At 36.3% G+C, this 27,834-nt stretch overlaps 2 protein-coding genes across 2 annotated transcripts; one reads left to right on the top strand and one right to left on the bottom strand.

Annotated features, from left to right (window-relative positions):
• Positions 1 to 524: 524 nt before the first annotated feature.
• On the top strand, positions 525 to 19,527 carry LOC146147954 (dual oxidase 1-like). Its single transcript, XM_083387966.1, has 28 exons — positions 525 to 567; positions 1,815 to 1,913; positions 2,956 to 3,117; positions 3,980 to 4,275; positions 4,557 to 4,686; positions 4,763 to 4,929; positions 5,950 to 6,010; positions 6,113 to 6,224; positions 6,348 to 6,402; positions 6,517 to 6,672; positions 8,054 to 8,238; positions 8,309 to 8,427; positions 9,006 to 9,142; positions 9,305 to 9,448; positions 10,166 to 10,351; positions 10,869 to 11,055; positions 11,349 to 11,442; positions 11,535 to 11,707; positions 12,242 to 12,442; positions 13,679 to 13,909; positions 14,319 to 14,502; positions 14,613 to 14,736; positions 15,250 to 15,429; positions 16,313 to 16,483; positions 16,558 to 16,716; positions 16,915 to 17,088; positions 18,396 to 18,530; positions 19,405 to 19,527. Exons 1-28 carry the CDS (start codon positions 525 to 527, stop codon positions 19,525 to 19,527), a joined length of 4,188 nt encoding a protein of 1,395 aa, XP_083244092.1.
• A 3,027-nt stretch (positions 19,528 to 22,554) lies between these two features.
• Positions 22,555 to 27,554, bottom strand: LOC146147953 (testis-specific serine/threonine-protein kinase 3-like). Its single transcript, XM_083387965.1, has 7 exons — positions 27,453 to 27,554; positions 26,650 to 26,814; positions 25,853 to 26,016; positions 24,657 to 24,817; positions 23,988 to 24,166; positions 23,338 to 23,441; positions 22,555 to 22,873 (listed from the first exon to the last, which is right to left on the bottom strand). The coding sequence occupies exons 1-7, from the start codon at positions 27,552 to 27,554 to the stop codon at positions 22,555 to 22,557; spliced, it is 1,194 nt and encodes a 397-aa protein (XP_083244091.1).
• Positions 27,555 to 27,834: the final 280 nt, after the last annotated feature.

The following is a 27,834-nucleotide window of genomic DNA, read 5'->3' as shown; positions in this document are numbered from 1 at the left end:
ACCTTGCAGTGAATGCCGGAAAATACTTAGTCATAGTGTGCAAATAAAACGTTAATACAGAACAAGCAACCTCGTTCTGATCCACAATATAGCCTACGTAGTCTATAAGCACTGCGCTGGGAAGCTAATTTAAATTCCTGCACGAAAACTATATACGCTAGTTTATTTTACTGCCACCCTTAGTCGTCCCATAACTATTGTACGACTGCCGTTTTAAAAGGTTTATTTTTGGTCAAAATGCTAAGGTTATTGTGCCTCCTTGTTATATTTTCATGCAGGACTTGGGTTCGGTTGGTGTATAATATAAAGAACTTCTGTAATTGATACAATATTTCATACTTCGTTCGGGCTTGCCGATGGTCGACCGTTTCTCCCGATGGTCGTTGGCAACCGCAGCGGCAAATAACAGACTACTTCAAGTCTCGCAAACACCACTTGTATATAAAGCCGAACGTATACGGCGAATTAAACAGTTGGGCGGTTTTTGCTTTGCAAGTTAATGCCGTTCTGGTCCCGACATTAACATGTTAGAAATGTGCAAGGGAATGGGCTTAAGTATAGAAGAAAGTACGCATTTTAACCGACGCTTTTTATTTTTCATTTAAAAATAAAGAAAAATCTTAAAAAAAAAAAAAATGTTTAAAAAAATGTGTGCAATACGACATATAGGCAGGTTTAGTAGGTTATTTTAATCTGAACGAACCCATAATGAACCCTCACATAAGATAATAACATATTTCGAATAAATGACTACTAAATTTTGACCACGGCTTTGAAATTATAACGCGTTTTTATATAGTACTAGCATGATAACTCAGATATATAAATTAGCGCACATATACTTTATCAATAAACAGAAAAATAATCTTATGTTAATGTTGTAAATAGTAAGACAAGTAAGGAGAGTTATACAGCAACCTTTAAAGCAACTGTTTTCATAAATAGGGTAATAACTTGCAAGAGCGAACCAATAGAGATTGTTGAATTATTACCTTAAAAACGGTCTTATAAAAACCCAAATCCTGGTTTAACATTTTTTTCTAATAGAACGGATTTATCGTAGTGCAGTCGTAAAAAACATTCTCTTTTGTATTGACAAACTGTTGACTAAAATTCAGCAGTGGGCCAACCTTAGTGACTAATCGGAAAATGCTTTTTTATATTTTAAAGGCATAAATTTGGCTTATAACTCGTGTTTTGTGAAACCCCAGTTTTTTGTTAAGGTTGGTTGTTACTTATATATATATATAATAGGATGAACACGTTTATCGTTAAAAAATACCGCAAAAAATCAATTTGATTAAGGGAATGCAGCTCCTGTAATAGGGGTAAACAAAACATAAAAAACAAAAACTAGACATAAGCAAAAAAAAAGAAATACGTAAAAGACAAACCAAGAAATATCGGTTTTGTCGTTAGTATCGCCTCGGTTTTAAAGTCTGATATGATTTAAGTTTAAGGGATTTCGCAGGTTTTACATCGATTGAATAAAACGTAAGCAGTTGATGTTGTTTTGCATTTTTCAAGCCAGAAGAAGACACAATGAAGTATCTTAGGATTCTAATTATATCTGGTAATTGTAAACAGTCGGGTTGGTATACCCAGAGTTAAACTGAATCTTACCCACTGTTATACAATGAACAAAATTTACGCTGAAGGAAAAACCTTGCTATGATATGTGTAACGTCAACTATAAAAAAGTTCATTACTCAGTAAGGCTTCTACTTCAAAACAAAATAAACATTAAAAAGCGATCCAAGTCCTTTTGTGGTTTGTATACAAGCGACTGTATGACATATTATTTTTCCGTTTAGTTGCGATAACGTGTTCGACGGCCGGAAAATCGGCAAAAGAATATCCCTCATACAACGGTTGGAACAACAATCGAGCCAATCCGTCTTGGGGAAGTCCAGGTATGAGAAATTCCTAGAACAAATTCCAAGAACTGGCTTTGCCTGTTTTTAATTCAATCGTACGTGACCTCTTTGTTCTGGGTATGTAGCCTATATCGGAAGGCGGCATAAATATCGCAATAAGCCTTTTCTTTACTAAATATACATGCGTGTATGAACAAATATGAACAATTACAACCCGCATTGCTTGCTTAGTACACGTTTATGTTGGGTAGCTGCTCCTGTGGAAGGACCCCGATATATTACAGCATAGGTCCGTAACATTTATTGATGTATACAGTCAGACATATGTAAATAGTTTTTAACTTACACAACATCTATTTAAATTTCAATCTTAAAAAATAGTATTGATGTGAGATTAAATTGCCTGATAAGAAGAAACTTTAATATACCGCCCCGACAGCCCAATAAAGTCATGCAAATGTATATTGGCGATAATTAAGCCGTTCACACACGCCATAAAAAACTAAAAATAGTAAAATGTAAACTGATGAACACATTTTTATTTTTATTGCGTTACCTATATTGGTGATTCAGCACATTTTGCAGTTTTATTGACCTACTTCACAATGTGTGGATAGATGGCGTCAAAAAAATCATTAAACACTAAAAATAAATGTTACCTATAAAGACTATAAAACTCCACCCATCGTTTATTTTCACCGCCTCTACCCACTTAGCATAATTATTGCCGGGAAAGAACTTGCAACGATAAAAAATAAAAGTTTAAAAATTAACTTTAGCGTTTGCTAAGGTGACTTGTTTTTCATCGAATAATAAGAAGGCGTAAAAATGACCCAACAATTTATAAAATTAGGCTTTAATAGTCAAATGCCTAATTGCCCACTTATTGTTACACCAGATTTGACGCCTATGGTTAAAATAGAAAAAAAAATAAAGGATTAACGTCAAGGGTTCCGTGGTATTGATGTGTATTTTATCACGACGTCAAAATTTCGTCTGAAATTGCAGCTGTTCAGATAGATATTCGTCGGGAATTCCACCGATTTGTTGGATAACGGACAATTTCTTTACATGACAGACAATGTACTCACTCGAACGCTGCCGCCTCATTATCAGGATGGCGTTTATTCGGCGTCTGGGTGGAATAGGCCAAACCCCCGTGATGTTAGCAACGCCCTGATGAAAGGCAAATCTGGCATCCCATCGTTTGACAACAAAACTGCGCTGTTTGTGTTTTATGGTAATCATGATGTTTTTACTTGAAGTTAATAAACAAAGTCTTAAGCCATATGCAGCATTTTTGTTTTTATTTATCTAGCTATTAGCCGGTTTGCTATTGGCTGTTATATGTTCAGTCGGGCATGGTTTCTTTGCACAAATAGGCTACGTTATTTGGAAGTTAAACCAAAAAATTAAATACGGCCAGCCGATGCAAAATAATCTGCCTGTCATTTTTTTTAATTGCGCCCAAGACTATTCTTTATTTTATTGGTAGCTTACATCTAGTGTGTTCGATTTAAAAAAAAAAATTTGCAGCCCTAAATATTGTAGCCAAAGAAAGTTTTGCCAACTTGGTATAGCCCTTCGCAAAATTTTATCCGGCCTTAAGTATGAGCATATGACATCAAAAGTTAAACGGCACTATTCAAATTACACGATAAACTAAATAGGCTAAACGGCATTGCCTTTTTTTAAAAGCATATGCTTTCCAGCGAAATCGTTGATAGCGGCGTTTAGAGTTAAAAAATTTAGACACATAAGCTTTCCTAGGTCAGCCGTGATTAACAGATGTTATATTAAACGCTTAAAAACTACACGTTTTTAAAACAAAAGTATCATTTTTTTAAGGCCCACCTTTCTGAGTTTTTTGCCTTGTAATCAAAAAAGCTGGTCGACCTTGCAAAACTAATATATTTTAGAGCACTGTATAGGTTTTTACTAGAACTGTCAAAATAGAATAGAATTGAGTATAACAACAATTTTTTTTCATAAAAGTAGTTATGTAAAGCACAATTGTACGTTGATGTTTACTGTCGAACTGTGAACTACTGGGTAGGTTATTAGTTTAAGGTCCACTATCCAACCTTAACTGACTTGTTTAGGCCAGCACGTGTTCAACGAAATAGTGGGCACTGAGCTTGACGGTTGCCCACCAGAAGTCATGAACATCAAGGTCCCTAAAGGCGATCCAGTTTTTGACCCCAAAGGTTTAGGAAATGTCGTAATTCCGCACAAGAGATCGCGTTACGATACATCAAACTCTGGCTACTCCCCAAACAGCCCGAGGAACCAGCTGAACGAGGTGACGTCGTTCTTCGATGGCAGCAGTATATACGGCCAAGGTCGCGTTTGGGCCGACTCGCTGCGAAGAAGAAACAGAAACTGTACGGGAAAACAGGTTGGGCGTAATTGCAAAGCTTTATGATTCCATAATGTAACTTATTTAACAACTCTCAGTTTGGAAAACGTGTTAAACGTTGTGTAGAATTACGATGATTGGTCGTAATTCACCGAGAGAACTCCTATAGAAAACATTTGTATAGCATTGCAAATCAGGGAGGGCTATACCCTAGAAAATTATTACAGCCATATAGTCTACAAAAGTCTAACTTTATTTTATTTATGTGAGGTCAATATTTGTTTCCTAAATTTTGAACGATATAAAAAAACTGTTTATAGGACTGCAGAGGAGAACTACTTGCAAGCGATGACAAAGGAAATTTCCCCACACTGAACACATTTGGATTACCCATCCATAATCCGGCTGTTTCCAAATCGCACAAGATAAAGCCTTCAGGGAGATTTTTTGGTAAAACATTTTACGCTTTTTAAAGGGGATTTCATCTCCTGTCCCGTGTATGATCGTTTTATGTTGTTTTCTTTAGCCACCGGAAGTAGGCTGAACAACGAAAACCCCTTTCTCCTTTCCATCAGTGTGATTTGGTTTCGCCACCACAATTGGTTGGCGGGGGTTGTTCGCAGCCTACACGAAGAATGGTCTGATGAGCAAGTGTTTCAGGAGGCGAGGATCCGAAACGTTGCGACTTATCAGGTACAAATTAACTAAAACCGAGAATAAGATTCATTCATAACATTTTTAAACAAACTTAACATGGTCATGTATGTTTCTTTGCTTAAATTCACATATGATGTATCATGTCAGCTAAATATCGGAATCACTAGGCTTTCTTACGAACCCGAAAATACTCCAGTGTTGTAATGACTTAAGTCAATGACTTGACTTAATTGCACTTAAGTCACTGTTTTCAAATGACTTGACTTGACTTAAGTCTTTTGGACAAATAATTTGGGTTGAAATAAAGCGTTTTCTTTAGGAGTTTTTGATAAAATTGAGCTATTTATCCGAATTTTTGCACATAAAACAATTTTCTTGCTGTGTGTTGCAATTTTTCTTGCTGTGTGTTTTTTGTTTTAGTTCAGTTATTTCTCATAAAACGTTTTATATTTATAACAAGGAAGTGACTTAAATTTGATTTGCTGTAATTATGACTTGACTGGGACTTGACTTGCGCAACTGATGACTTGGACTGGGACTTGACTTGTTATTTATTCAAAAAGACTTGACTTGGACTTAAGTTATTTTACAAACGACTTGACTGGGACTTAAGTCATTTTTAAATGACTTGTTTACAACACTGAAATACTCACACATAATGTAGGACTATATTGCTAAAAGAAACGCTACCGTGGCATAGAAGATATTTCAAATTTCGCAGCACCACACAATTTTAAAACAAGAATATTTAGTGTTAAATTTGCTTGCGTACTGGAGCTTTTAATAGCGCAATAGTAATGCAGTTCAAAACAGATTGAGAAAATTGTGCCTTTTAAACGAATTATTTTATGACGTTTGGTTGATATTTTAAGAATTTACCATTTATGCAATCTATTATTTCTGATATAGACGAGGATTGAATTAAGTGATTTATTAACAGATTTTAAACGCCTGGTGGCAATAGTAGGCTCTATTTAAAAAATTATTTATCTAGAATACCAGCGGTGCCTCCTTAAGTCCATTTCAATAACTTTTTGTATTTTATTTTTTTAATAGAAAATAGCGTACTACGATTGGCTTCCTATTTTACTTGGCGAACCATCTCCTCCATACGTCGGTAAGCAAAATATAACAATAAAATTAACGTTGTTGAACTAAGTTAACCACCTGGCTGAGTTAGTTTTGCTTACTTTTACTTTTAAGTGGTGTATTTTAAAAGGTTACAAAGCCTCCACACCAGTTGGTATCAGCAACGTCTTCCAAAGCGCCGCCATGCGATATTTGCATACAATGCTGCCACCTGGAGTTAAAGTGCGGAACGACTTGAAAGGGTACAGCTTGATATTTAATTTTCAACCGTTACCTAACGTTTTTACATTCAACAAAGCCTACATATAAAGTTGCAAATTTTTGACCATACTTCATATTATTGACATAGCACAAACCTTTTGCAGAAATTGCCAATTCGGGCATCCTGTGCGTCTGTGCAACTGTTACTGGCGATCGGAGGTAAATCGTATTGCAATATAAAGTTTGTTCATTGTTTACCTTGAATAATATAATATGTATTTAAAATAGGCATAATAAGAGTAACTACTGTTCGTTTGTACTTCCTTGTTTTAGAAAATTATAAAAGAAAAGAAACTTGAAAACATTGTGCTTGGAATGGCAAGTCAGATGGCTGAGGCGGAAGACAATTTTATCACGGAAGATGTACGAGATTTTTATCACGGGCCGTTGGAATTTTCTCGCCGAGACTTGGTATCTTTGTCGATTCAGGTATTTCAACCCCTCAGTTAAAATTTTAGCATTTTTATAATTCTGCCCAAAAACGTTAAGTTGAGAATTTTTATTCCTTTTAAAATTTAAGAATCAAGGTTTAACTCATCATTAATTATGTTTCTTGGGTACACTATACACGGATCTGTAATGCAGTTTGATAATAAATTGCAAAGCCAAAAAAGGTCGAGTAAATCGACAGCATCTTGATTAAGACCTTTCTATGCGAGCTTGTATCATCTTCAGTTAATGTGACTGAGAAGCAATTCAAGCATCACTTATAAGAGATGGGACGCAATTGTTATCAGTCTGAGTTTCGAAAGTAGGAGCATAATAAACGTCGAACTAAACGTGGAAACCTTATCAACACCGCTGTACCTGTTCAACACTTGAAGGTGCTAAATTATGCTCCTACTTTCGAAACTCAAGACTGATAACAATTGCGTCTATTCTCTTATAAGTGATGCTTGAATTGCTTCTCAGTCACATTAACTGAAGATGATACAAGCTCGTATAGAAACGTCTTAAACAAGATGCTGTCGATTTACTCGACCTTTTTTGGCTTTGCAATTTATTATCAAACTGCATTATGTTTCTGGTCTGTAATAAAATCTGGCGTCGTGCGTGTTTTTGCACACATGAAAATTAAAGTTTTATCAACTTCTAAAGTTTTTTTAAGATTTGCCCCAATCAATAAAAAAATTGTAATGTAGCTTTTTTTAAATACAGTAGCCTATCTCAAACCTAAAACTTTACAAAATAAACGAGCTGTGTGGAGTTCTTAGGGTTACTTCTTTATGACGCCACGTTTAGGTGTGAGGTCAAAATTTGACGTTACTTTATGACGTCAAGTTTTGACGTGATTTTGTGACGTAATCTAAGAATAAATTTTCATAGCCATCTTCGAACAAAAATCCTGGAAACACGTCTGCTCTACATACTTTGTTTTTTAACTTAACTATAATACAAAAAAACAATCCTGGAGAAAGTTTTTATTTATGGTGAAATTTTTTTTATTTGAACAGACCGGTCGAGATCACGGCCTACCAGACTACAACACAGCTCGAGAGTACTTAGGCCTTAATCGAACAAGATTTGAACACCTTTCGGATTCTCTGGTTTGTTCATTTCCTGTTTTGCAATATTCAAGCCCTGGTTACAATTTGAAACTTATATTTACACCATTTAATTGTCCAATGTTTAAGTGTTGTCATAAGATGGCTTTACAAGCAAGTAAGTAATGACAAATAAATGGCCTTGTGAACGAGTAAAATAGAACCCATGAGCAAAAACTTTTCAATTAAAAAGGGGGAGGGGAAAACTTCCCCGGAAGATAACTATGCGTAGATTCTATCTTAAAAGATTTGAGTGTTTTTTTTAGAAAAAAGCCCTGGATGTTATTCACGATTCCAGTCCAAACTACGACAATGTTGACATCCTAATCGGTGGCTTGCTTGAAAACGTTGACAGTCCTAATCCATCTGACTTGTTTTATATCATTCTGAGAAACCAATTTCAAGCATTACGCGACGGCGATCGCTTTTGGTTTGAGAACTACAAAAATGGGTAAATACGGCGACACTCATTCGATCAAAATATTTTTAATTGATTTGATTGAGGTATATTTTAAACTTAGCCACCTTGACTTGGATATGATCAAGGATATTAGCAATACCACGTTCCGCGATGTGCTTATTCGCGTACTTAATGGAACAACAAAAATACCGTCCAACTTATTCCAATGGGACGCAGAATGTAAGGATACTCGACGTAGCCTATGTTTTAATTTAAAGTAGCTTTTAATTGTTACGGTTAGTGTTTTCTTTCTGATTAAACCCTTTTCTTCATTCTCAATTTTAATAATCGCCTACTCCTGATAAAAACGTTCGTATTCCTATTTTTAGGACAGCACTATTATTAAAGCAAAAACTATACCTTTTTTGTATTTTTACCTCAAATTTAGGAACTGTCGAAGCACAAATTGTTTGTTAGGAAATCATTTATCTATATTTTTTTTCAGTAAAATGCTCGGATGAAATGCTGTCCAGCGAAACGATGACTGAAAAGTGCACTCCGCTGGCAACCTTAGATTACTTTGAACGCAGCAAAGTTTCGTTTGCTGTAACATTTGCTGTTTTGGGCCTAATTTGCATAGGTAATCAAATAGGCTCTTACGCAAAATTTACAAATATATACCAGTTGAAACCGAAAGGATTATGACAAATAGCAACATATATCCATTATATTAGCCTACAATAAAACGTATAGGCTACGTACTTTCCCTAATCATATACCTCAAATATTTCATTTACTCACAAATCTTTTTTGTCTAGTGGCGGTTTTTGTTATGCTTTTAATTGTGAAATACTTTAAACGAAAAAAAAGCATCATCAAGTTGTCCAAGACAAGTGAATGGGTCGCGAAAGAACTGATCGGTTTAAAACCTAAGGAAAAATGGTCGAAAGTTGAGGTAAGACCGCAATTCAATTTAGCTGTAGCAGTAACATATATAGCTGGATGACCAAGAATATGTCGTAGCTGAAGGGAATACGGAGAATGTGTCGTAAAAAATACGGAGAAATGTGTCCGGGAAAATAGAGAGTCGTCCAATTGTTTTGTTGTTACGTTGCAGATCACTTTGAACGATGGAGGTAAAATGTCAGTTAACTCGAGAAGAATTGACCTTAATGGTGAAGCTGGTTTGTTGTTCTGTGTCAGTGACACTGGAAAGAGGCGTCATGCGATGTTGAGAACACCCAAGGACAGTTATGATTTGGTAACGTTCACATGCCAGAACCTTTTATAATTGTCACATTTTATCAAAATACATTGGGTTTGCGCGATACTTTGTATAACATTCCGATACCGATTTTAAGTATTTTTGGCACAAAATACCTACGGCCGACAAATCCTATTATAATTGGCGTTATTACAACACTTACAACGCCAAATTGTTTGATTTATAGCATATAAATACCATGTTATTCTGCATGTTAAACCATAGTATGATTTTCCATAATTATCTTCGATCATTATCCTACGATTTTTACCTTTTAATGTAAAATCACTCCGTTGGATGGCAGACCTTGGCTGTTGCCTTTCTAAACTTAGTTTAGGATCGGCACCGATACCACCCTTCTATTGAATGATTACCGATTAGAGAAAAATATCCGATCGGAGCCTAAACGTTTTAGTGTTGGTACTCGTCCGAGACTTGTGTGGTGTCAGTGCAGATACCATATTAATTCCAGCATTTCAACCACAGTGTGTAACTGAGACTGCCTTTTAGCATCGGGTATCGGCTATGATACGATATTATCGGTCATCTCATACTATTCACTGTTGGAACAGTTGGGAATCTTGATAACAACATAATTCACGATAACCTCACAAAACGACCAACTGCGCAATAGTCGTTGGTTAAGTTAAGATCCCAAAGACACCATAGCCCACCATGTCTCCTATATAGAAGATTTATAATACTTCATTACAGACATTAAAGTTTCCTACTCGAGAGAGGTGCGAGCTTTTCTGTCATAGATTCGCCAGCTACTGCAGAGACAATCAGATAATACTACAAACCAAACGATCGAACAGATACGATTTGCTTAGGGAGGCTCGAACCAAGCAAGATGTTCAAAGCCAAATAATGAAGTTTATCGAGAATGTCGTTTCTTTTGTAAGTATTGTTAGTGTTGAGCAACCGAATTGTTTTTTGTTGACGTATAGCTAATAAACAGAAAGTAAATGTTCAATTACTGTCTTTAAATCCTTCGCCCCCAAAACACTTCAACAGTATAACGTCTAAATATGAACGTGTTTTGACCTGGTACTGCAGGGGAGGTAACCGAGTAGCACTAAATTAAAGGTCAATGAAAATTACTCATAAGGGTAAACCACGTTTTATACTTTCACAGCATGAATGGATAATGAACGAATATTTAAAAAAAAAATTGTTGAGGCAAATCAATACGAGCGAAAACTGTAATATAACCTGGGACATATATTTGGAGTTATTTTAGCAAACAAAAAAAGCCTATTTTCTCAAAAATATCAGTACAAATTATCCCTTACTAAATTTCAATAAATTTGTTACTCTCTTTTTAATACACAGGGTTTCCGAAAATCTTGTAAAAAATTGTTAGTTAATAGAATAGTGAGCTACGCCTAAGTAAAAAAATATGTTAATACACCAGGGTGTAAGCAAAGTGGACGAACTTCCGGAGTCGATGCGCCACTTTAAGTTTACTCGAAACGACCTCGCAAATTGCTTTGGCGTGCGAGCGGAATCTAATTTTCTCTCTCGTATCTTTGACGGCTGCAACAAACAAGACGCCATTACATGTTCTGATTTAATGCCATTTTTAGTGCTTCTCAGCAAAGGTTTGTTGACATTGAATAAACATGCACACTGCACAGCTTGCAGTATACAGTTTTTCAACGAGTTGATAACTCAATTATCCTCTAAGAACACCTCTTCTTAATCGATCGCTTAAGAAGAGATTTTTCTAGTGGATAATTAAGTACCGTAACTCTTTTTTCTGTGTTGGGTTACATTTTGAGATTTCGATAATTTTCGTGCTATTGCAAGAACGACTGCTTTTCGTATTTAACAAATTAAAAGTTCACAACATCCCTTGTAAAAAAAACTTAAATTACAGCTTTATATCAAACAGGTAAAGGTGAAGAAAAATCAAGAGCACTGTTTAACCTGTACGACCAGGAAAATTGTGGTTTTCTAAGAGAGTCACCATTCGTTGAAATGATACGGTAGGTTTGTGTAAAAATTCGGAAAATTATTTTGCTTTGTGTAACAACTTTTCCATGAAATATGTTTAAAGTTATACCAACGCTCTTGGCAGGTCGTTGTCATCTCTTACTGGTGCTTTCATTATTGGCGACGCAGATCTTGACAAGGTCGTTAAGGATATGATTAAAACAGCTGGAATAGACTTGCCGATTGATGTAGCGTTTCAAGATTTTCAAAGTTTTTTGAAACACCACGAAATCCAACTCGACAATGCTAAACTGCAAGGTTGTGTACTCCCAAGTGTATTTGGTGCTTATGAAAGTATTGCAGTTGCTTAATGGTTTGCATGACCAGGGCTTCTTTAAGGGGGGTTTTGTTCGCTATGTACACCATTTAATTATCGCAGTTTTAATGCTCCTAGCGTAATCCCCCCAAAAAGCTCTATGGCTAATAAATCGCATTCTTTCGCTTTACAGTTTATTGAAAATAATTACCCAAAAAATGTCGTAGTCTTGACTTTCAATAAATGGTTAATAAATGGTTTGCCTATACATAACGGATAACAGATTTGTAGAAAATAACTTTATTTACGTTTTTTTCATACCAACAGCTTTTGTTTTGGTGTCGTTGGTTGTCTTTCATAATACTGACTTTTCTTTCGGAAATGAACTTCATTTTTTTTAAATTAAGAGATGTAAGAATTACTTGCAACGCCAAATAATTTATTAAAAATTGGTTGGAATAGGAATATACATCGTATGAATAGGAATATACATCGTATTCTAACATCAGTTGATCGAAAACGCTTTTTTCATGCAGAAACTGAAATGCTTGGTGTACATGGAAAGTGTCCACCAGACCGAGACTGTTTCACAGTCGAAAGAATCCACCAAGTTCACAAAACGCGCTTTGAAAAGAGGTGGAAATTTTTCCTGAAGATGGTAGGCCACTACAAGCTGCACATATTTTGGCTGTCATTATATTGCTGCATCACTGTCGGTGTTTTTGCCTACGTTTTCAGTAAGTATATATTTCAAAAGAAAAACAATCCAATATTTATTAGGGGTAATTCAATTAAATAAAAAATCCAATTGGTTGGTCACTAAAAACGTTTTCTTTTATAAGATATATTCGTGGGACTATAGTACTTGGCCCACCCAGTGTAGACCAGCCTTTCTTAAACCTGGGATAAATTTCCTCGATTTACGGGGTAAATGAGCTGTCAATCAAAATATCCACATCAGTTGACGGAACAGAATAATTGTGCCAGTTATAGGTGTCGGTGGCCTACTTTCCTATAGTTCAGATTAACTGCTAATTCCAAGTTAGCCTAGTGGCAAATTGATTTTTTATCGTCTAGTGTCGGTAAAGTTATGTTTTGCTAATTGATACTTTTTTTAGTTAATTGACAACATCCTTATCTCTTAGTTACTTCATTGTTACGTCATAACTGATGTAAATAATTACTTTCGTTTTTTTAATAAATCGGCACAAATTTACATATTGGGTAAATTTGATTCATATTTGTTAAAAGGATAAAACATAAAAAAACGTTAATAACCCCTGGTGTAGACTGTGACTTTATATCTTAAAACGACAAGTTTCGTGATTTAAATGGCTTCAAAACCAGGGAGTCGAACCGGAACCGAACCGGAACTTTATGAACCGGTTTTGGGTCAATTTTATCCTAAACGTAACCGAACCTGAACCGGTTTTTATAAGATTTTAAGGAGCCGACTGAACCGAATAATTTGAAAGTACCTGAACCGCAATCGAACCCGAACCTGTAAATGAAAGCGGTTCGCTCCTGATGACGTCACAACTTCTATTTTACAGAGTCAAGTTACGCCATGTTCGAAATTTAAAAAAAAAAATAAAAAAAAAATAAATATGAATGTTAAATGAAAAAATCGTTGAATTTTTACTTTTTAGATATTTAATAATAAGTTGCTGTTTTTTTAATAATTCACGTAACTTAGGTTAAATGACTTACTATTCAAACATTATTCTCTACATTTATCGACCCACATTTTGAGATTTAACGCAAATTATATTGTATCGGAACCGGAACTTTATGAACCGGTTTTGAAATAGCGATGGTCGAACCGGAGCTGAACCGGAACTTTTAATTTCCTCCGAACCGAAACCGGAGCTGAACTGGATTCCGAAAAAATCCTTGAACCCGAACCCAACCTGAACCGAAAAAGTCAAACGGTTCGACTCCCTGTTCAAAACAGCTGTTTTCGTTTTATCCAGGTGCGGTATCATCGAACTTAACCACCGGGCTACTACACATGGCCGGATATCCGCTGCCAATCGCCAAAGCATCGGCGGGAGCTCTCATGTTCAATTTCTCCACTCTGCTGCTAACCGTCTGCTGGAACACGATAACCTTCCTGCGGGAGACTTTCGTTCGGCATTACGTGCCTTTCGACGCCGCTATCACTATGCACAAGATCATAGCATGGATGGGACTATTTTTCTCCGGTAAGATATGGGCTACAAATAGACCATTTTATTAGTTATTTTACCCTATAGGCATCCACCCATTCCAGGATAACTTAGTTCTGACTTTCCTAGGACAAGTGGTTCTATGAAATTATTAATAATAAACAATAAAGAACCAACCAATGTCGTTAATCCGTTATTTTAGTTTACCTGCTGCATATAAGGCGTGCTCTACACAGTATTGCACCAATTTGTCTTTGGATTTTAATTTAGGCTCAATATTCGACCCCACTCGCTATAAAACAAAATTAAATGTAACATGGTTCAAAGAAGTGCTTTCAAATTGTGGCTACAAATTAATATGTATTTCTTAACTTTTGGACTTGAAAGTTGGAACACTTTTGTTTAACGACCGGAACGAAACATTTGGCTATTTTGTTGCTTGCAGTGGTCCACGTGGTAGCCCACGGAATTAATTTCTTTTCGATTTCCACCCAGTCCCCGATGGACTTGCTGTGTTACTTTAGTGACATCTGGTGGCCGAGTAACTTTTTGCCGACCTTTTTCTTTTGGGGATTCCAAACTATCACCGGTATTACTGGGATCGTTCTGTGCGTGGTTCTTCTTATTATGTAGGTGAATAAGATAACATCCTTTGCTTTTGTTGTAAAGCTTAACATAAGTAAAATATAGAGCTGTAAATAATTTTTTTATGCAAATTATCATGTAATTTTTCTGGCAGGTACTTGTTTGCGTGCGACTACGCTCGACATGTAGTTTACCGCATCTTTCACTGGACGCATGTCTGTGGCATTCTGCTGTTTTACATCTTCATGTTACTGCATGGTGGCTGTATGCTAGTTGAGGTATCACTACAATTTTAGTATGAAAGACACACACAAACATATGTGTTTAATAACACCTGTGATCTAGCCCCTCGGAAGTTGCTTTATGACCAACGATTACGGCTTCCGTATCAATAGTACACCGAAAAGCCATCGCAGACTCGCCGAATCTGTCGATCTATGATGCAAGCAGAGCAAGCCAGAAAAACAACTGGCCTGCAGTGATGTTCGAACTCACGACCTCCGGTCATGCCGGGACCGTCGCTCTACCAACTGAGCTATGCAGGCTCAGAGAGGAGCGAGTCGACTCAGAGAGGAGCGAGTCGACGGTCCCGGCTTGACCGGAGGTCGTGAGTTCGAACCTCACTGCAGGCCAGTTGTTTTTCTGGCTTGCTCTGCTTGCATCATAGATCGACAGATTCGGCGAGGCTGCGATGGCTTTTCGGTGTACAATATTAGTATTCCCATCTAGGCACACTACTAATTAAAACAGACAATGAAAAGCATAAACGTAAACCATCGTTTTTTGTTTAGGAACCTGGCTTTTATCTCTACTTTCTTGGTCCAGCCATACTGTATACTCTTGACAAGATATACAGCTTAAGCCGCCGCAGGACCGAATATCAAATTGAATGTGCAAAACTCTTGCCTTCTGAAGTCCTCCATCTGACAATTAGGCGGCCTCAGAATTTCCACTATTTAGCTGGACAATGGGTATGATTAGCTTACTTGGATCAACCCGAAAGTGATTGCTTCTTCCATTGATTATTAAGTTTTGTCTATTATTTTATACTTTTCCGTATTTGCGAACAATTGAAAAGACAGTGTTTTTTATTTTTGCAGTGCACTCAATACGAAATGGAAATTTTCTCGTTGTTAATTTTGTGTTTTATTTCTTATTCCAGTCAGCACCTGGGGTCACAATATTGACAGGTCCTGGGGCAATAATACTGGCGTGTTTTTCCCGGGTCACTTACAATAGACGCTGAATTTACGTGGCCAGTTCATTTAATTTAGTTCGTGATGTAACGTCATTGATGTAACGTCATTAAACTACTAATTCTAAAAACTTTTTTTCTCCAGCGAACTCGTATGCAAATTGGCAACAAAATCGCGTGAAGCGCGAAAACAATAAGTATTTTGTTTATATAGGTAATCTTTTATAGGCAGTATAAAGAGACTTAAAAAAGAAAATTAGTACATTGCTCGATTTATGACTTTTATCAGATTACTTTGGAAACAAATTATTAGGGCCCGTTGTTTTCTTGTTAAAAACTGGTAAATGTGTTATTTACGATACAATAGTCAGATTCCAAATACGTAACAGATTTGCCCAAACGGCAAAAAGTCAAGGGCCACATGCGATTCGCGGGCTTACGTTTGGTCCACTTTGACCTACACCAAATTTAGTAGTACTTACTTTGACCTTACAACACTTTATCTAATTAAAACTAAATTAGGAAACAAACCTGATTAGTATTTCCTGTTTCTATTAGGAAAGAACATTTGGAGGGATAAAGTTTTTGACATTTAGGATAATAGATAACTTCAAAAATCTGTCAACATTTACTAATATTAACGACTTTCCTTTTTGCAGCTATTGCTAGCATGTCCAGAGATCGTTCCACACGAATATCACCCGTTTACAATATCGTCGTCTCCAAACGAATCAACGATAGAGCTTCACATAAAAGAAGCTGGCCCTTGGACAAGAAAACTTAGAAAATTGTGCAGACAAAAAACATTAGATTGTAATCGCTATCCAAAGGTATGCTGCTACTGAATTGCTGTTTTAGTGATTTGGAATACGAACTGTAGTAGCCCAAACCTGCTTTGTTACAGCTGTATATCGACGGTCCTTTGGGTGAGGGCCACCAGGACTGGTATAAGCACCAGGTGGCAGTATTAATCGGATCAGGAATCGGAGTGACTCCCTTTTCATCCATTTTAAAAGACCTAGTCCATAAAAGTACAACTGGATCGGGAATTGCTTGCAAAAGGGTATTACCTCCACTCGTTTCTGTTTTATGGAATGTTATTGTAGTGTTTTATATTATTATTCTATTCATCATTTTTGTTTTAGCATTATTCTGCTCTTTGAAAACAATCAATCTCTGGTCTATGATAGATTCATGTGCTTAAAAATACCTGATTCAAATAAAAATGAATCTTTGATTAAAATTGTTAGATTTATTTTAGGTTTACTTTATATGGTCAACAAGAAACCAAAGTGATTACGAGTGGCTGATTGACATCATCAAGAATGTAGAAGACGAGGACAGATTGAACTTACTGGAAACTCATATCTTTATTACGAAGCACAAATATAACTTTGATGGCGTAGACACGTTTGACTTAAAGACTACTATGATGGTAATATTTCTTTATTTCGCACTTATCCTTGCCTCCTTATTATGTTCAAATGGGTAATATTCCATGTTATTTCACTCGGTCATGTAACACACGGTGTCATTTTTTTTTCAAAGTTGTTGTTAAATTGCACTGAACAAGTCTCTTTGAAAACCACTTCGTATTTAATTTACTGAAATACTTTCTGTATTCGGAGATAAGGCGTTTTTCGTAAGGCCACATATGTGCTCATTAAAGCGTAACTAAAACAGTAAAATTTGATGTCATTTCAGTTTTTTCTCTATATATGACTCCAAATAATTTGTAAACAAACAATTACACTGGATTTTGGTGTTTTTTAACTTTACTAGTTGTTTATTGTTTTATGTATTTAACATAGCTTACGAAATCATTCAAGCGAAACAATAATTTAATTAACTTTCATTGGAAAACCTATGTTTCGATCTAGCAACAAATTGTCTTGCTAAAAACATATATTGACAGTGCATATCTTAATTGCAAAATTGAAACACTTGTAACGAGCTATAAGGAACGTTTAATAATTAAATCATATATGTTTAACTTGAGACATTTTGCAGCAAAATAAATGCTTTTGCTGTAAAAGCAAATTAAATTATTGTTCCGCTAAGGAATTCGCAAACTATGTTGAAAACATTAGACAAAAAACAGCTAGTGCAGTAAAAAACGCCACTGTAACTTCAATGCGCACGGCAAGCCACGGCATGGTGTTTATTTACCACTTATCTCTCTCCAATTTAGATGACTGAGAAAATACAGGAAACGACAAGACATTAAATTTTACTTTTTCAGTTACGCATGAACCAGCACAAAAATAATCCCACGAAAAAGGCCGTAGGTCACAGAAAATATTAGAGGAAAATAAAAAGACAATATTAATTTAACTATACTTTGAGCAATTGAAACGATGGGTTACATGGCCTGGTGAGTTGATCCTGATGGCGGCCATTTTGAATTTCCCAAATGGAAGCTTTTCAAGGTCAGATGAACTGGGACCTTTTTGTTGATATACACATCTGTTTTGTTTTTTTCTCCGCAAAGTGAAAAATAGGGATACTAAAAACAATACATTGTTGTAATCTAATTTTTAACTTTTAGTTTAACCTATACATCGTTTTGGTAACTTAAAAAAAATACACAGCAGGGTAAGTTTTCCAACAAACTTTTTTGCGTATTTCTGATGACCAAAAATGCAAGAGCATCTCATTTAATCTGCCACGCTGCTGTATTTAAAACGATTCTGTGTTTTTCTCCAAACGGGCCGTAAACATCAGCTTCACATGCTTTTGTAGTACGCTTGCGAGCGCCACTTTCACAAGGTCGAGGGCAGGTCTTTGTTCACCGGGCTGAAGGCGACTACGCATTTCGGAAGACCTAATTTCAAGGAGTTTCTGGAGAGCGTACAAAACTCGCGTGAACACAGGAGGGTAAATAATAATCCAACATACTTGGTATAGCTACTGTACACTGAAGAAGCCCTTTACGTTAGCTCCAATTGGCACATCTTGTGATGCTCTCGATAGCTATCAAAACCCAAATTAACAAGAAACACGTTGTTTAATAAGCTGAATAATGACAAAATTTTCCAAAAATTGCACCAGCATTATCTCCTTTTATTTATTTTGAATTCAATGGTTAAACATATTATATGCATACAAACATTCCACAGTTGAACAGAGCAAATCGGCAGATATTAATTGTCTAGACCCGTGGTCGGCAAACGCCGGTCCGCGGACCGGTACCGGTCCGCAAGGAGTTGGTTACCGGTCCGTAGCAGGGTTGTAAGATTAAAAAAAATTTAAAAAAAAATTTTTTTGTTGAAAAACGAACTTAAATATCCTTATTTTGAGAAGGTGGTAAGAATATAGGAATTGGTAATTATGTTATACCAGTGTAATTTAAGAAAAAAACGTAAAGGCCTAAAAGTTTTATTGAAATAAGCCGCGGGCTGGGTTAAACTAAATTGTTTGGCTGGCCGGATGCCGTTCGCGGGTTTCAGTACGTTCAATAATTGTTAGATGGGAGCATCTCTTTGCGGCAAAACAAGTATAAAGTTCGCATTGAAAGTTGTAATAAATTTCCTTTCCTGAACATTTGTTGTTTTTTCAAGGCCGATCCGCGACAAAATTTTAGTTTTAAACCGGTCCGCAGTGCAAAAAAGGTTGCCGACCCCTGGTCTAGACAACCCTTACACATCGCGTCTTTTCTAAATTTAGAAACATAGAAAAAAGTGAATTAAACCGTAATATTTGTTTAACAAATTACGTCCAAGTACCAAACGTATAACATGTTTTAAACAAGGTTAAAAAGATCGGCGTCTTCACTTGCGGACAACCAGCAGTGGCAGAAAGTATCGAATCTGCATGCAAGAGTTTGAACCTGCGACGAGGACCGCTATTTGCTCACACCGCATCTGAGTTTTAACAAAACTTGATTACCATGGTTACATTCGCACGTTCACACTTTTACGCTTTTTGTATTAATATCCAGTTTTATTCGAATTTGACATACGTGCCATACAATGTCACTCTTTTATTGTTGTATAAAACTCTTAGTGACCAACTTAAAACTAAAGTTTATATATCGCATAGTAATCCGACGCCTATATTCATTTAGAGTCGATACCAATATAAAAGTCAAATGATAGTCGCCATTCCTTCAAATTGTCATTAAAAATAAAAATGCACTGTTTGAGTTTATAGTATAAAGGCTTGATATTAGTTAGGATGGAGATTTTCCTGTAACTGTGGAATACCCTCACGTTGTTTGTATATGTTTCCCGTGTTTTAACGATGCTATCTCACAACCTTACTTTAGTTTCAGTATGCTAATTACGGTTACATTTTTATTACGGAGTCTTGATAGTTTTCGAGTTGTTAAAAACTTTTTGCAGTTTATTTTAATTAAAAACAAAAACTTATTTTTTGTTGAAGGCTCGTTTTTAAGAAAGTGCAGATGTAACGAAGCAATAATTTCAACCTATCCTGGCATTTGTCGGTAAAGCAGAATTGATTGAAATTATTGAATCATTCCCTGCGAACGGGCAATCTACTTGTGAAACTAGCATTTACAGTGGATACGTAGCGTGTGTCATCCAAATAAAAAGGTATTGGGTAACATTGCTGACATTTGTGCAGTCTGTAGGTCGACATATTCAACCTATCGTCGGCCAAACACGTACGATTGGTCAAATGCATCGAGCAGCAAACGCACAGATTTCTTTCGTTAAATATTAAAACACGTAATACGATTTCACAGGACCGTGTCACTTAGTTACACAACGCCTTATATGATTATAATGTTGCTGCCAGTCATGTTTCAATTGTAAAATTGTTTTTCCGGTAACATTTTATTAAAGTACTAACGTTTCGACCACCTGTTTCTGGCAATATATTTTACAATTGAATGGTATACCAAAGTACAAAATAACCTTCAAAATATGGTCGAAATATATTCTCGTGTATAAAGAGGCTGCCAACATTTTTTATTTATTTACGAGTTGAATATTTTTATTACGAGTTGATTGTGAAGTAGTTCAGGCGATCCACTGCATCGTCAACAAGCATATTATAATATCATATCATCAACCTTTTTTTATTCCGTGGACCTCCCTTGTTTCGCTATCCCACCTCAATTTCCTCTTTAGAAAAACAATTTCTGAAAATATACCTATACAATAATTTGCCCATACAAAATAAAGTAGATGCTCTATAAAGTTGCAAGCTTTTCATCCGTTATATTACTATCAAATTATAAGTAATCTACTTTGCTAAATGACTTTAACAAATCAATAACTGCAGTCGTATTAAATAACAGAGACCACAGTAGTACTAAATAACCGAAAAAAATGTATACTTCAGTTAAATTTTTGTCTCGCTTGCGAAAAAGACCTATACTGTTTAATACCCCCAACTAAGGCATAGGCATACCTATTTTTGTCTAATTCCAAATTTCCAATAGGGGAAAATTACCCCCGGTTCAGAGACAATTGACTAACAGCTTTCCTTGGCGGAAAACCTCCTAAAACTTGCACTGATTGAATTTGAATTACAGTACACAAGAAGTGAAAGTTACGCTGTTGACTGCTGTGTTATAACTAAACAACCTTCGGAGGAGCGTTTTATATCAACATCGCTGATATGTGTCTTAAACAGCAGTACAACAGAACCCATCTGGTATCGACAACTAAATATTTCTTGGTGAAAATTTTAATCCATTTCAGCTGAACACGACGTTTAGTATCGATTTTTAGTCGCAGGCCTACATTTCGAAAAAAGGGGCAATTATATTCAAGCTGTGTTTTTAAAAACGATTCTTAAACGCCTTGGTAAAAAGGCGTGTTATTCATAATGACAACTATGCAGAACATGGGTCGGCAATTCTTTTTTACACAGGGTCGTTTTAGAAACCTACTGTTGTGGCGGGCCGGATCAAAAATAGGATTAAATACATACAATATGACTTTATGCTGTAACGCTATAAAACAAGTTAAGCTCAATAAACCTGTAATTATACGTTGATAGTTGTGCGCAAATATGTAAATGAAGTCGACCTTTAAGAAAATTCCGCAAACTCGAAAAAATGACATTACAAAAATTAGCTATAAAAATGTGAATTTGGAGGTTATACGGAATTGAAAGATACACTAATATTTTGTTTATAGTTAAAGGCGATATACATTCGATCAACGCACAAAAATGCATTTATAATTATTTAATTTTCAAAACGTTCGTTTAAAAGAGTACCATAATACGGAGATCGGAGGGCTTTTTATAAATCAAAAAACCTGCGTAAACAATATTTGAAAGGCTAATCATATTAACAATATTTGAAAGGCTAATCATATTCGCGCTAAGTTTGAAATCAATTTACATTGAGGCAGTTAAAACAGGTAAAATAGAGTCGCGGCTTGTGTAGATCGATCAGCCCCTGATAAGAGTGTAGAGTAGAGGGTATATTTAAAAGTTATAACCTAACATATAAAAAGTCGCGTTTATTTTTACAATGTACCTCAATGACTTCATAGCTTTAAATATTCTTGAAAAAATAGACTGGGATAGAGTTGTACATCTGTTGTCAAATTAGCGCAGAAATACCGAGAAAAATTGTTTTAAAGAAAATGCCGCGAAAAACGTGGGCCGAAATAACTTGCTTGACAAGCAGAATTTTACCAAAGTCTGACGTAGGGTAAGTAAGTATATTTAATTTTCAGTAAAGCTGTAAAATCTGCAAAACGAGAAACAAATAAGCCACGCGCCCCAAATGACACAACACGACCAGCGTAAAGTGCAGGTGCTGCTTTATTGCATTTTAGTAACAAAACTAATCAGGAAAATTGCGCTTCGCCACAAGAAAAATCGTAACATAATGGTTTTCGCATTAGTGGGATTTTCAGTGAGTGCTTTCACAAAGAGATGCGGTGGCCACCAATCAACATTTATCAACAAACTCTCAAGTGTCCCCTTCTTTTCTGCCACGCGGATGACGACATCGCCGTTGGCAGGGAGTGGACTCTCCCGGGTCGTACTGGTCACGTGACGAGTTGCCGGAGCAGCAGTTGGGCGGATGCTGCTGGTGATGATGGTGGTGGTGATGCCGCTCGCTGTTGCTATGGTGATGGTGACGTCGTTGGGCGGTGCTGCAGCCGGCTGCTGCGTCATCGCTGTTGCCAACGCTACCGCGCCTGTTGGTGTGCGTGGTGGACGGGCGACCGGTGAAAAAATCGTAGATGTGCTGGACGACGCTGGCGGCCGGATTGAGTGGAGAGGTTCTGGAATTTCGTGGTGAATAAATTATGATTTGTAAGTTAAATGTCAGAAACAAAGCAGACGAGTTTATTATAGTGTAAAACATGTATACATATAACAGATTTAATTGTTAACGCAATAGTGGAAACAGGAAATGATGCGTGTTACAAGAGCTGTCTATATACATTTTAGAAAAATATCAGCCTTCTAATTTTTAAACTAGTGATAATTGCAAACTAGTCATTTTTAATGTGGTGTTTACCAATTGTTAATGGCACGTTATACTTTTTAACTTTAAAAATAGTAAGGAATATTTTTTTCAAGTTCGAATTAGAGTGAACAACATGAAAAAGTTTAATAAGCTTTGCTATGCTGGCTAAATGCCTTGTCGTTGTTTTGGCTTAACCCTTAGGTATGTTGGATTGTGTTGGCAATTTGGCATTCACTTTAAACAAACGAAAAATTACCAAAAAAAGTTTAAACGCACCTCGTAGCCTCATCTGAGCAGCCGGCGAGAAACGGATGATCAAACATTTGTTCCATCGTTGCCCGCTGCGTCACATCCGGTTGAATAAGGCTCCGGATCATATGCTTTATATCAACAGACGGAAACACAATGGTCGAATGACAGAAAACACAATGGTTGACAAAAACACAATGGTCGAAAGAAAAAGGGTTTCGTGTTTTCAGTTGTCAAGTGGACAACATTCGACGTTAAAAACAAAAAAAGTTTTTTTTACGAGTTAAACTAGCAAAATACTTTATATCGCTTTATTTGCAAACCGCACTTTTTCGTTCGTTTCATATTTTAAAGTATTCAGTATTAGCGTTTTTGGTTTATGATATGATCAAAGTAGCATATTTTTGCGATCCCACGCAACGTTTTAACAATGAAAGTTCAATATTTCTAAAAAAGGTATTGGTGTTGCCTAAAAGTAACATGAAGTATTAATGTTATTTTATTTTATAACAATAGTTTTATCAGTTTAGAGTTAGTCGGTCGTATTTTTCATTGAAACCGCCGAGTATCGGTATCGAAACTCAAAACAAAGAATCAGACGTCCCTATTATCCCTATAAAAACAAAGAGGCTTTTGGGTTATGTCACCCGCACTATTACGCACAGCTGTTCTTGTACCTTAAGTGGATCTGACAGCTTGTCCGCAACACGTGGCGGAAATCTCAGATGGTTTCTCAGCTGAACTTTGAGCATCTTCTTGACGTTAGAATCGTCAAAGGGCATATGACCACAAGCCATGATGTAGAGAATCACGCCCATGCTCCACATGTCGTGCATTCGGGGGTCGTAGGGCCTTCCTGATAGAAACCGAACAGCAGTTTGCAAGTGAATATCATGCAATATTATTTAGTCAAAACAGGCTTGGTCTGTCCATAGACTGTCCTTAAAAAAATACCAATATTTATAATCTTAAGACTATGAAATCTTCCATTCGAATTAAGAAACTGATGATGCCTATTGATATGGCGAAATATATATTTCTGTAAAATTTTAAGAAGATTTTATGTTTTACACCTGTTTTTATTCAACAGTCTTAAGATCATCTGATACGAAACAAGAATCTGTATTTTAATATCTGCGGTAGATTCCTTACTTCCTACAGTATTTCAGCTTACCAATAGTTATGCACAATTTAAGTAACACTAAGGTATAACAGAGTTAATAAAATACAGTATACAGAGCAGATCATAAAAACTATGCAGTGCGCATAAAAAATGACCAAGCCAAAATTAAGACTAAATTAATGGGTGCAAAATAGCACTATATGTTTGTAAACTATATGTAAACCTTGTATTATTTCTGGTGCTGCATAGGCGGCAGACCCACAAAAGGTTGAACTTAAGCTGATACGACCAAGTGAATCGTAGGACATCGGCTTCGAGAACCCAAAGTCGGTTAAAAGCAGTTTGTTATCTTCCGCAAGCAGGAGATTTTCGCATTTTAAGTCTCTGTTGAAACACACATGGAAATTCAATTTCCAAACATATGAAGAATATGGACCAACAAGTAAGGAAAAGTGGTTATACCCCGAAAGAGTCTTTCCTCAACATTTTATGCAAGTATTACACAACCATATAAATGAGAAAAATATATTGCGGCACACCTAAAGAGACTTGATTTGTAGAAATGGAGAAAAACAACCATAAGTAATAAACATGTTTGAACTTGCCATTACAAGGATGGTAAATGGAAATTTCTTGACTTGATTTTGTACAAGCATTGTATAAAAACACAAAATGGTAGGCCTATATAGGCTTTCTTTTAACAGGGACGCCAGCTGGACATTTTTTCAAGGGGCATCATTTCCCTAGCTAGATCGAACTTTGTTCAAACTTAGTGGCTGATAGCGAAACATTAAACAACGTGAATGTAGAGATTCTTTCTGTATTGATGTAATGTATTGATGAGGGAAAGTTTATTACGATTACTCCTAGCTTTCAGTCGGATTTCCTAACAACTCGTAAATAGGCTAGATAAAAGAAGTGTCTAAAGCAGCAGGGTTCGGCAACCTATGGCTCGTGAGCCATACGGGACCATGGCTCTTTTTATGAAGGAATAGTGTTTGCGGATAAATCTAAGCTATTATTGCTTAGCACGATTGTAACGAATCAAATTACACACGGCCGTCACCCCTTTCCAAGCTGTATTTTTTACTTATTTAAAATGGGTATATGGTAGAAAATTTTTCCGAGCTTCGCGCGACTTCTCATTGTATTTTCGTGTCCCATTGGGGGGATATTTAAAATCCAGTGCGTATACATGGCACTTCGTAATAAATATTTTTTTTAACCTAACCAAGGCAAATTTCGCGTTTACAAATTTTGTTTTAAATGTGAACTAAATAACCTATTCTAATCACAATTTTTTTCCACTAATCTCATGGAAATACAACCAAAAATATTCGGCTTTTACGGCTTCCTTAGCTAAAAAGTATTCGACCCCTGGTTTAAAAGGACCCTGTGCTACAATACACAACGATTGACCTGTGGCATATGTTATGCCGATGGCAGTAGTTGATCGCCTGACAGAGTTGCCAAAAATACTGGCGAATTTCGGATTCCGGAAGTGCGCCATGACGCTGCACATAGCGAAGCATGTCACCGTTGCGGGCAGCTTCCATCACGATATAAACGTAACCGTCGCTCGCCTACAAAGTTTTAACAAGTTCTGTAAAATTGAATATACTTGTTCTTATCGCTGGAGCCATAAACACTTTAAATTGCTCAACAAGTCATTTTTTTCTTTGAAAAAAATATATAAAAACAACATTTAAGCACAATCAATCCTTATTTTATAACAGTATGGTTCTTAACAGTATGGTTCTTAACTTTTTGGCACTTGCGGAAGGGTAAAAATACAAAAACCCTTTTGCGGACAGCTAAGCAGAACCTCGAAATTCTTAACTGAGGCAACTAGGGCAAGTCATTAGGGCAAGACAAGTTAAAACGGAGTATTGTAATATACAGGCTTACTATGTAATTTGGAAATGTTAAGAAATATTCAAAGAGATTAGGTTTTGGGAAAAAATAATTATTTTAGCATAGATCTTAGTGCGCGGCAGCACAATTAAGGTAACTTTTTCAGGAACGACCAAATTCCCATATTTTCCTTGTGCGGCTTACAACCATACCACATTTTTCCAAGTACACAAATAGAGAAAACTTTTTGGCGTACCGGCATATCGCGGGCCGGCACCGGTGGCTGAGAACCATTGATTTACAACGCTGATTTATCCACATTCGTGCCCTTAACCCTAATAAGGTAATATAACATAATAAACCTCGAGAATTTCGTACACTCGGACAATGTTGCTGTGACGCAACAGCGGGAGCGTCTTCAACTCCCTTGGCAGAAACTTCTCGACGAAGTCCCTCGGAGCCAGCTCAGAGTTGATGCATTTGATCGCAACATCTCTGCCGAGACGCGACGAATGGGCGGACTTCACCTATACATTACGTTTCCTTTCGTGTTTGTTTAATACACTTGTTTATTATAAAGAAGTCGCATGTAGCGAGTTAACAGTGAAACTTTAAATTTTCTAATATGTTTTTGTCTTGTCAAGTCACAAATAGAGGTGATTAATATTAAAATAATTTACAGTGGGCTAACAGCAGAATAATCTAGCAAAGCTAGCAATTCAGGTCAGACACTATCAAAAGATCTGAAAAGATATTATATATATTTCGCCAGCAAACGCATCTTCAGCATATCTTAATTCGAATTACATTAATTTGAAGTAATTATGAAACAATCAATTTTTGCTTCGAATGTACACCACTAATCACCTGACCGATTAAAAAAACATAAATAACAGTTTAGGGACCTTTGGCTAATCCAAGGTTTCTGGAGAATAGTGAGCAGTGGCACTAATAAAAACTATAGAGCATTCGCTCGTTGAAAAGAGGCCAAACCATGGACCTTCACTATAAAGCTACCCGTAAAGCTGTTCATCAACAAGTTTTACGATGAGCGGTATTTAAACAATATTTTGGCTTTGTCAATAAATTTGACGCAAAAATATGTTATAAGGGTTCCCTGTGAAGCGACCACCGACCATGGCATGCAAACAAACACTAGTCCAACCTTTGAATAAGCTCCTTCTCCGAGAGTGTGTTGTATTCTGTAACCTCGTTCACGCAAAAGTCTTTCATATCCTTCTTCTCTCGACCGTGCGTTGCCATCCATTTCTAGGTATAAGCACCTTTTCAGCCGACGCCTTTTCTTTGATTAGCTTAGTTTTTAAATGACCCATGAAATTTTGTGCGTTTCTGCTTGCATTTCGTATGACAATCATTTTAAACCATTCTACATGGAGAGATAATAGATTTTTTTGTTGCCCTCCAGGCTAACGTTAACTAAAACACATCATTTGTATTAACTGTAATATAGGTAAGATTTCGCATTGTTCAGTAACAAGTGTTTTTGTTCGGCAACAAACAGAAGTTTTTCACCACATGCAAAGTGC

Source organism: Ascidiella aspersa, chromosome 4 (assembly GCF_963924565.1).
Source record: "Ascidiella aspersa chromosome 4, kaAscAspe10.2, whole genome shotgun sequence".
NCBI lineage: Eukaryota > Metazoa > Chordata > Ascidiacea > Phlebobranchia > Ascidiidae > Ascidiella > Ascidiella aspersa.
Note: the sequence above shows the minus strand (reverse complement) of the source record. Positions and strands in the feature narration are given on the sequence as shown.